The following is a 10,632-nucleotide window of genomic DNA, read 5'->3' on the forward strand; positions in this document are numbered from 1 at the left end:
AAATATGAAGAACATGGTGTTTTCAAAGAACTTTAATAAGTTACAGTATTTTATATAAGTGTGTTTTTGTTTATTTTCTTGAGTATTTTTTCACGCTTTGTGTTTTTAAAATTTGTTTCCTCCTCAGTGGCGTACCAAGGGGGGGCGGGGGGGGAGGTCCGCCCCGGGTACCAAGCCCTGAGGGGGTGCTCCCGGTCCGGTCCAGTTACCCCCCCCTGCGCCGGGTGTCGCGTCTGGAAACAGCCTGCAGCAAGATCGCGATGCCAGAGATCTTTGCCTGCTTCGACTGTTTCCTCCGCCACGGTCCTGCCCCTCCTCTGATGTCAGAGGAGGGGCGGGACCGCGGCGGAGGAAACAGCCGAAGCAGGCAAAAATCTCTGGCATCGCGCGATCTTGTTGCAGGCTGTTTCCCCAGGGCAGTAGCGTACCAAGGGGGGCGAGGGGGAGGTCCATCCCGGGTGCCGCCTTAGGGGGGGGTGCACAGCTGACCCGGTCCCTATCGCGCTCCTACCCTCCCAGCGAAAGCAGCATCGGCGCCATTATCGAAAAAGGTAATGGCGCCAGGCCTTGGAGCACCAAGGCAGACCGCTTCTCCCCCCTCCCAGCCGAAACCCCGCTGACCATCCTATCTCTCTCCCCCCCCAAGTGAACCTTTCTGACCCTCCCAGCGAAAGCAGCAAACCTCCCTCCAGTAGCGTCGGCTTTATCCTCCCTCTGCCGCATCACTGATGACGTCATCAATAACGCGGCAGAGGGAGGAGAAAGCCGCGAAGGAGGTTTGCTGCTCTCGCTGGGAAGGTCGGAAAGGTTCACGGGGGGGGGGAGATAGGAGGGTCAGCGGGGGTTCGGCTGGGAGGGGGGAGAAGCGGACTGCCTCGGTGCTCCATTACCTTCTTCGGGCAGCAGCAGCGTTTACAATTCGCTGCTGTTGCCGGCTTCAGGCCTTGTTCTCTGCCGGGTCCTGCCTACTTCCAGTTTTCATGAAGACAGGACCCGACAGAGGAAGGCCTGAAGCGGGCAACATCAGTGAATTGTGAATGCTGCTGCTGCCCGATGAAGTTCAGGACATCGGGGAAGGAGCAGGGAGAAATCGGCTGCTGGCTTGGGGGTGAGGGTAGGGAAAGAATCGTGGAAGTGGAGAAATCGGCACGATGGCTTTGTGCAGGCTAGGGGGAGAGAGAAAGAAAGGAAAAAATAAAGAGGGGGGGCCAGGGGGAGAGAGAAAGAAAGGCAGAAAGAAAGAGGGGGACCAAGGGGAGAGAAAGAAAGGCAGAAATAAAGAGGGGGGTCAAGGGGGAGAGAAAGAAAGGCAGAAAGAAAGAGGGGGGCCAGGAGGAGAGAGAAAGAAAGGCAGAAATAAAGAGGGGAGCCAGGGGGAGAGAGAAAGAAGAAGGATCAGAAGGACCAGAGACTCATGAAATCACCAGACAAAAAAGTAGGAAAAATGATTTTATTTTCAACTTAGTGATCAAAATGTGTCCGTTTTGAAAATTTATATCTGCTGTCTATATTTTGCACTATGGCCCCCTTTTACTAAACCGCAATAGAGTTTTTTAGCGCAGGGAGCCTATGAGCGTCGAGAGCAGCGTGGGGCATTCAGCGCAGCTCCCTACGCTAAAAACCGCTATCGCAGTTTAGTAAAAAGGGAGGGGGAATATTTGTCTATTTTTGTATAGTTGTTACTGAGGTGACATTGCATAAAGTCATCTGCCTTGACCTCTTTGAAAACCCGCGGAATATAAATGATAATTAACATTTTCTCTGCGTACAGCGTGCTTTGTGTTTTTAAAATTTTATTGTTGGTAGATCATTTTGACTTGGCCACAAAGGTAAGGGGGAGGGAGGGAGGGGAACTGCTGAAAGACATCTAATAATCCTTGCAGGCTTGACTGCAGGGAATTATTTTTGTAAAATCATGTTTTGTTATGTGACTGGCATTATCTAGACTTTAATTTCTATGAATGAATAGAATGAAAATGATATAAAATTACTTGCTTGTTTTTATGTGCGTGCGCTGAAGGAAAGTGGAGAGAGAGTGGGCTGAGGATGCTGAAGGGAAATGGGGAAGAGAGTGGGGAGAAGACGCTGATTTATAAATTGACAATTGTACAGAATATTGTTTCTTTTTATACTTTAATATAAACAATTCAAGGCTTGTGTGGATGGAATCAGGTGGTTTGCGGGGATGGGGACCGAGCTTACGGGGATTAGTCCAATAAAATGGTATTTTTTTATTTCTCATTATTTGTTTTATTTTTATTTGTTAATTTATAAAGTGATGATTGTTATGTATCAGTTTTTTCAAATTTACATCTACTGTCTTTATATTTTGCACTGTATTAGAGGACATGTGTTACTGTTTTTTGTGGTGTTGCATTGTATCCAGGGTCTGGTTTCTTGGCGGATCAGTTTAACTTTTGTCTACATATTTCTATTTTTAGTTTGTGATTATTCCATTTTGGGCGAGGGTGTATCTCTGTTCTGTGTGTATGAAAAAGACATAGTTTTCAGTTGGCATTGACTACAGGACCAATTGACTGTGCGGGATCTGGCTTGTTTAGTTTTACAATGTATGTGTTGGTGTTCTAGTGCTCACTGCAGTGTTTAAGATGCAGCCTTTTCCTAGGTACACTCTTGTGGTGCGATATGTAGATTGGTACTAAAAATCATATTTTTCATATAGATGGGGGGGGTGTCAAAAAATGATGGGCCCTGGGTGCCACATACCCTAAGTACGCCACTGCCTGCAACTACTCCATATGTACTTCTAATGTCATGACAATTTAGACATAATTTATGTTTTGTTATGTTTGGAATAATGGTTACATATATGAGGTTCAATAAAAGAAAATTTTCACTGCCTGTTTCTATTCTGACCATTTATTCCATTTCATGGTTATTGAAAAAAAAAAAAAAAATTTTTACATGGGGGGGGGGGGGTGTCAAAAAATGATGGGCCCCGGGTGCCACATACCCTAGGTACGCCACTGTTCCTCCTTTGTATTTTTGACTTAGTCAGCTGCTATTTTTTGAGCATTTTTTAAATAGCTGTTCCACAAAAATACAAGTGTTTTCCCCATAGCCTTATACATAATTTACAAAAGGTTTCACATTCAGAGAGGCTTTTATAAAGCACACTGCAAATTGCGAACATTGCAACTTGGATGCCCCTTTTCTGACACACCATTAGGCTTTCAAGAATGTTAAAAAGAAAATCTCCTCTGGGTTTACCTTGATTCTACAAAAATCAAGATTTATTAACAAGCTCATAACATAATTTTTGATAGAATAGTATGTTCAATGTCTTTTTATGTACTTTTCAGGAATAGTACTAAGATGGGTAGTAACACTGATAAAATATATATGCACATAATGATAAAAGTGTTAAAAAAAGGAAAAAAAAATGAGGAGAAAAAGAGGAAAACAAGATGACAGTGTCGTGACGTATGTAATGTTTTGCTAAAGATTCCAAAATATTTCTAAATGTGCTCTGTTTCCAATTTACAATTTATCATGTTGTACTTAGAAGTGGATGCTTGGTGTGAAGCGATGTTGATGCCAGCTTGGCACAGTTGTAAATGATGTAAATCATGAGAGGTGATCTTAGAAGTAAAATATAAATGGAAACACCCTTTATTCTAGTCAGATATTTGATGTCAGCTCTGATGATGAGCATTTATAAGAATGCATTAAGGCAGAATTGGCAAACTAGGCTGATCGCTTCTTTTCGAAGAGTTAGTCACTCGTCCAGATGATGTGGTTCTAATTGTCTTGGGAAAACAAAGGTCAATGGCCACATGTTGAGTGTATTTAAGCTATTACGGTTGTTCACCACTTCTCTACAAATTAGTAGAATAAGAAACTACATCTCTGAGTCTTCAAAGTTATGGTGGTTTAGAGATTCTAAAAATATGTCCTGAAATGCCTTGCTACATTAGAGTAGATATTTTAAAGGAGGGGAGGATCAACAAAATATTTTAAGGACAAGTCTATAATTGCATACTCAAATTTACACATCTCTTGAGTATATATATCTACAGAATGGCAACACTTTTGCCAGTAAATGTTCACTTAAATGCACAAGTGGCAGTAAAGCAATTAAGCACTGATCTATAAGGGTATACGTAAGTTAGCAACCACTGGATTGCTAAATTGTTATTTATTGATAAAATGGACAAGTTCCAAGAAACGTATATACTAAGGGACTTGACACAGGTTGTGTTTCGTCACTATTGCTGGCATCAGGAGTCTATCAACCTTAGTTAGAACGTAGCCAAAGATGTCAAAAAAATTCCACAAAGATTAGTAGAACATGTATTTATAAACAATAAATCTCCATAGGGACAAAAGCAAGCAAATCAGATCTTCTCAGTCCTCTCTGAAGGATATTTAAGTATGGACACATTCTTATCTTTCTGTTATGATGAGCATCAATCATCACAACAGAAAAAAAAAAAATGAAAAATAAGAATGTGGCTGCAAGATGCATGTGAGTGATGTAACATGTGCTGAAATACAAAGGGGTTCCACTTGGATGGAGCATAGGGGAAATGAGTGAAGCTGCCCCTTCAGCAATTTACAGCTTTTATAAAGCTCTGGTAGTGCATCCTTACACAAATCTTTCCCATACGCTAAGGCCATTTTTTACTAAGGCTGTAAAAATAACATTTTTCTTCTTTTTTTTTTTTTTTTCATTAATGGCCATGTACTAATGTTGATTGGGAGGTGTCTAAGGCCCTAAGCCAATCAGACTCTTAGTCCCCTCCCAGTGTATCTTGGGATCCTGATTGGTTTAGGGCCTTAGGCCCCTCCTAATGCATCCCAAGATGCACTGGGAAGGGAAATGGCCACCATTTTGAAGAGGTAGCCCTTTCAGCAGGAGGGAGTGAGCATCCCTCTTGCTGATGTTTCATACAAAGGAACATGGGTGTGGAGAGGTGTATGGGGATGTCAGGAAGTGGGCTACTTGGATATCATGGGGTGTGGAGGGGTGTTGGATGTACATAGGGTATGGAGGGGTATTGGGGTGTTAGGGTATATGTGGGGTATCGGGCATGGTGGGAGGGGGCTCTCTTTAAAGGGGGCTAGGGGGGGATCACGGGGTGGGTCTGAGGGAGAAAAGAAATTAGGATCTACTTGCTGGTTCAGCCTGTGTCCTCTTGGCAGGTGGGAGAAACTATAGTTACCTCTTTCTCCATACTAGTGGGATGTATGAGGCCCTATGGCTTAGTAGGCAGAAGCAGATTCTTGTTAAATTAAGGATCACAGGGATCTCTTGCTGTGTACAGTTGTACAGGTTAGAAGCTATCAGCTAGCATATGTGCTTGCACCCATAGCTGGGCATGGGGATCCACTCTCGGTGCTATTCTTTAAAGCAGAGGTGTCCAACCTTTTGGCCCAAAAAAATGTTTCTGGGGCTGCACAAACGTGCAAACGCTGCAGCAAGAAAGAGGAAGGAGCCGGCAAGACGGTAAACACCCAGGGGCAGCAGAGGAAAACACTGCATTGCCCTTGACCGGGCCGCACAAAATACTTCACTGGTCCACATGCGGCCCTTGGGCCGCAGGTTGGACACCCCTGCTTTAAAGGGTGATCAACTTTCCCTTTATAGAGCACCCTTAGCATGGATTTTTCCAGGCACCTAAATTTAAATGCTGTTTACTGAATCTGGTTTTATATGCAAAGTTTATCTCATTCTATAACCTCGTGTAAAAATTTGAGTACCTTGAATGCACATAGCTTACAGAATAGTAACAGAAAGGTGCACAAGTCGACGTGCAAATTAAAACTAATAACCACTAATTAGCAGTTTGTGGAGTTAATTGGCACTCAAATAACATGCTATTTTATAATGTTTGTGCATAAAATCTATTGCATGTAACTGTGAGAGAGGTGCAAACATGAGATGGGCATGCGTAAAGCAAAGCACTTATATGCAAAGTTTTTAGAACGTTGCTATGTACATAATTGCTCCATTGAGGTGTGAGCTTCAGATTTATGCTCGCATTCTAAAACAGTAATTCGTTGCTTCGTTGCCATTCTAGAATTCACACTTAGGCCCTGATTCTATAAAGTCTGCCTAAAGTTAGGCACTATTCTCGATGTTTAATGCAGTTGGGCAATAGGCTTAAATGGTACCTATATTGGCACTCAATCCATGATAATCAGCTTTAATTAAACTTCATTGAAAGCAGGCACCTAACTCATAAAAAATGGGTCTATAAAAAGCAGGTGCTTAGCCAAAGCACCTACGGTAAAAGTGAGTGTGGTTAGGGGTGAATTATGGATATGTTTTTGAGTTAGGCCTCTTTGTGAATTAGGTGTTACTAAGCTCTCTGACTTTAGGTGAATGAAACCCTGGTATAATTTTTTTTTTCTTTTTCCAGGGGTTGGTCAGCTTTGCAGGATTTTAATATGATTTAGTGATTTTTCTTAGTTTTGTTGTACTTTTCATGTATGTATTATTTGTTGTTATTATGTATGTTCCCTTTCTCCCTCGCCTAGATTTGTGGATAGGTGGGTTATAAATACTTTTAAATAAATAAATAAAATAAATAAATAAATAGGGGATGCCTAAATATTAGGATGCCGAGCACCATCTAAGCACGCTTCTAGGTGACACTAAGCCGGATTCTATAATGGGCGCCTAGGTTTTATAGAATCGGTGCCAATATCATCACCTAACTTTAGGCGGACGTTACTGAATCAGGGCCTTAGTACACACATTTTAGGTGCATAACTTTACACAACCTGTAGAGAATTGACATCACAAATGTGCAAACCATTGCACATACACACACTTGCATGAACTCTCAAAAGAGAGTAATCTCTCTGCGCACACACTCCCTAAATCTATAAAAACCGCTGACAATTGCTCACTTAAATTGAATAACAAGCTAATTAGTGCCAATAATCAGCATTTTAACAAACAATTGTTGGTGTAATTAGAATCAATTAGAATTTATGCTTGTAAATTTAGGCCCGGAAGGCTTGCCTAAGTTTTATGGCTGAATCAAAAAAGGGGGCATGGAAATGGGCAGGTCATGGGAGGATGAGGGATGTACCTTTAAATTATGTGCATAATCTATATATATAAAATCGGAGGTATGTATGTGTTGTGGTCGAGCCGGCGCCTGTGGATATAGTAGGCTTCGGTCCAAACACACAAATACTCACGCCTGACGTGCTTCCATAAAGTTGGAAGTCCTGCTGGTCTCAATGTTCATTGGCAAAGCATGAAAACAAAAATTCAAAAGAGTCAGTTTTATAGTTCATGCTACAAGTCACTTTTATTGGGGCTTAGATTGGGAGCCAACTTCCATTCAGTCGGTACTCCAAGTCACCGATACAAATACCCCCAAAGCAAAACCAGAGCTGATGAAAACCACTATGTCTCAGCTCTCATCTCCATACAGGTAAGTAACCAAAACACTTTCCAAAAAAACGTTTATCATCAGTGTCCAAGATAAATCTTCAAAACAATACTGTTATCTTCAACCAGAGAGGCAGTTAGCAAGGTTGCTATTAGCACTGCCTGTAATGCTGTGTCCAAGCCTGAGAGTAAAATAGGCTTGGCCCCCAGCCAGCTCCAAAGGAGTTGGTGAGGGAAGGGGAGTAAGCGAATCCACTAAAATATCTGTTAACACAGAATGCCCAAATGGCCCCACAAACCCATCCAGTTGTACAGTGGATTCTCCCCCACACTTACTTCCTCATTCTTCAGCATTCAAACACAAAAGTAAACTTTAACAGTGCAGATTTCTTCAAGTAAAGAAAACGTTTTTCTTTTCAAAAGTTCCTCAAAAGGGAGAAGTGCAGCACTGCTCTTCTTCTTCCCTCAACTGAGAACAGCTGCTGAGAAGTAGTCCCAACAATTAGCTCACATGAGCTGGAAGAAAAAACCCAACAGTTTCACAAACATGTATCCTATTATTCTTCCATAGGCATACCTTCAGGACAAACTGCAGATTCCTGGCAATCCATAAATTCAAGCTCTGCTGGCTGGTTAGTCTCAGGGTCAGTATCAAACTCTAGCATTTCCACATCAGCAGAGCAGTGAGGATCAGGAGCATTGTCCTGGATACCTCCTTCCTGAGCAGGCTCAGGGCAGACTGACTTCCTTCCCCTCAGAGCAGCTTCTATTACGTTTAGCCGGGCACGCCCAGTTCTCTGAGGGGGAGGGCCAGCCTGCAGCTTTTTCCTAACTCTCTCAGGAGCAGCAATCAGCTTCTGCAGCTGAGAGTCGGTAGGTGAGGTGGGAGTGATCTCAGGCTGTTCCAGGCTGTTACATTCTGCATCTTTCACTCCCTGGAGCTCAGCTACCTGAGATTTAAAGGGAAATGAACCATCTTCCCTATTCTTTCCCTCTGGCTTGCTACATTGATCAGCTCTTCTAACAGTTGTAATAGGATTAGACAAACCCCTGCCTGGCACAAACCGAGCATTAAGGCTAGGGGTGTGACATACCCTCACCCTAAAAATGATGACCGTCCTTTGATTTAAGGAAAAGAGGGTCATCATCCTACATTGTCCTTAAGTCTGGCCATGTCCTCTGGGCAAACAGGACTTAACGTTAGTAACGTCTCCTTGGTTTATTACCTTTTTTTGCTAGCTCTAAGGTTGGTGGATCGGGGTCTTCAAAGTCCTCGGGCCATCTCAAGATCGGTGGCTGATATGGTTTTCCTAAAGCCTCATCAACCTGACTCTTGGCCCCTTCCAAACCATCCACCCTCTGAGCCAATGCAGCTATCACCTGGGTTATACCCCCCAATTCTCCTTTCTGCATGTTTTCCAACTGCTGTCTCACTTCCTCAAGGTCCTGGTCCATATCTTTAAATGTATCCAGAACCTTTTCAAAATGTTGAGCGTGCTGTTCTATTTGCTCTTCCTGCAGCTTCTGTTTCGCCAACCAACCTTCTGTTGTGTCAGTTCTGGTGGTTAGCTCACCGCAAGTATTCTTAATTTCCCTGACACTATTTTGTATCACTTGTTGTTGAGTCTGACTTTCCCTAACTTGCTCTTGGACCACCTTGAGCTGGGAATTCACCTGTTCTATGAGGTTAGTCAGTTTCTCCGCTTCCCTCTGGAATTGGGCAGTGCTTTCATCCCTAGCCTGCTGCCTATCCCTGTCCACCTGATCTGCCCAAGCTTGATCCTTGGTTACTGCTTGAGCTTTTCCTTTGGCCTCCCAATCCTTTCTGGCTGCTGTCAACTCATCTCTTAATTTAAGTATTTCAGCATCCAGGAAGGCCCGCTTAGCGGTCTCAATCCCTTCCTTCGGGTGAAGACTTAAGTCTGAGGGTGTTCCTATTTCCAGTGTCTTCACCCCTGTGGACCCAAATCCCTGTTCTCCCCTTTCTGTATCTGGGAGTCTCACCCGTTGCTCCAACCTGGCGTGCCAAATTCGCTCGCACACCATCTGAGCGATGGGATCCCCGGGTTGGACACTGTATTCGGTATCCCCCTGGTTAACCAGTACCACTGCCAAGTTCCCTCTAAAGTCAGGGTCGATTACTCCCGCAGCCACATCTATGGAGTGTTTTAAGGCTAACCCTGATCTTGGCGCCACCCTAAGGTAAGCACCTGGCGGGGGCGACACTTGAATGTCGGTATTTATCAGGGCCCTTCCCCTAGCTGGGACAACTTGGTCATGAGCCGCATATAGGTCATAACCTGCAGCTCTAAGGTATGCCCGTGTGGGAGCCCTGGCCTGCTCCGACAGTGGGGCCCACCTAATCATAGGCTTCCACTGCTTTGGTTTCTGCGCTCGTGATTCACGTGCTTGGGCAGTTCCTACCACCCTTCCTCGATCCACTGAAGTTCCCCACACATATCCTCCCTGTCTTTCACAGCCCTTGAACCCCCCTGTCTGAGCCTGTACAAGCCAGTCCCGACCCAATATCAATGAGTAGGGTACCGCTTCTACCACGGCCACAGACAACTTCATTTTTATTCCCTTATACTGGAGGTTCAACTGTTTGAGAGGGTATTCGTAGGACTTCCCATGGACACATGTTATGGGAACCTTCTCCAGTCCTGGGCTTGGGCTTCCCCCTAACCGTTTCCACAATTGCCCTGAGATCACCGATTGCTCGGCTCCTGTATCCACCAGTGCCGATACTTCTTTGTTCTCTACTTGGACTTTTACCCGGTATTCCCTAGGGTGCTTTGTGGCTCTACTTTGGAAGCCTTGTTCCCTGTCAACCTTCCCCTTTCCACGCATCAGAGGCACAGCAATACATTCTCCCTCATAGGCCCCCTGAGCATCAATATAGGCCTCTGCCACCTCGAGGGTTTGGCCTAGAGTTTTACAGCCCTGTTTTTGCACCCACCCTCGCAGGTTCTTCGGGGCGGACTGCAGAAACTGCTCACGTATCACCTCCAACACTAATGCTCTGGGGTTCTCCAACCATGGGCCAAGCCACCTCTCTGCCAGTTTGGTTAATTTCTGTGCTAGAGCTTTGGGCCTCTCCTTATCCTGCATTACCGTCGTCCTAAAACGCTGACGGTAATGTTCAGGCGTGTACCCCAGGTATTCTAATATATGATTTTTCACTGCCTGGTAGTCATTCGCCAATTCAGGGGCTAACGTCTGAAAAGCAGACAGAGTTTCTCCCGCTAAACAGGGTAGAA

General features: G+C 44.2%; 1 protein-coding gene across 1 annotated transcript; it reads right to left on the minus strand.

Annotated features, from left to right (window-relative positions):
- Positions 1 to 8,554: 8,554 nt before the first annotated feature.
- Positions 8,555 to 10,407, minus strand: LOC117362101. Its single transcript, XM_033947956.1, has one exon. The coding sequence runs from the start codon at positions 10,220 to 10,222 to the stop codon at positions 8,573 to 8,575; it is 1,650 nt and encodes a 549-aa protein (XP_033803847.1). The 5' UTR covers positions 10,223 to 10,407; the 3' UTR covers positions 8,555 to 8,572.
- Positions 10,408 to 10,632: the final 225 nt, after the last annotated feature.

The sequence above is a fragment of the Geotrypetes seraphini genome, chromosome 1, assembly GCF_902459505.1.
Source record: "Geotrypetes seraphini chromosome 1, aGeoSer1.1, whole genome shotgun sequence".
Lineage (NCBI taxonomy): Eukaryota > Metazoa > Chordata > Amphibia > Gymnophiona > Dermophiidae > Geotrypetes > Geotrypetes seraphini.

What these genes read in the sequence shown, in the direction of transcription:
- LOC117362101 (XM_033947956.1), bottom strand. Translation starts at nt 10,222, where the DNA reads ATGCGTGGAAAGGGGAAGGTTGACAGGGAACAAGGCTTCCAAAGTAGA.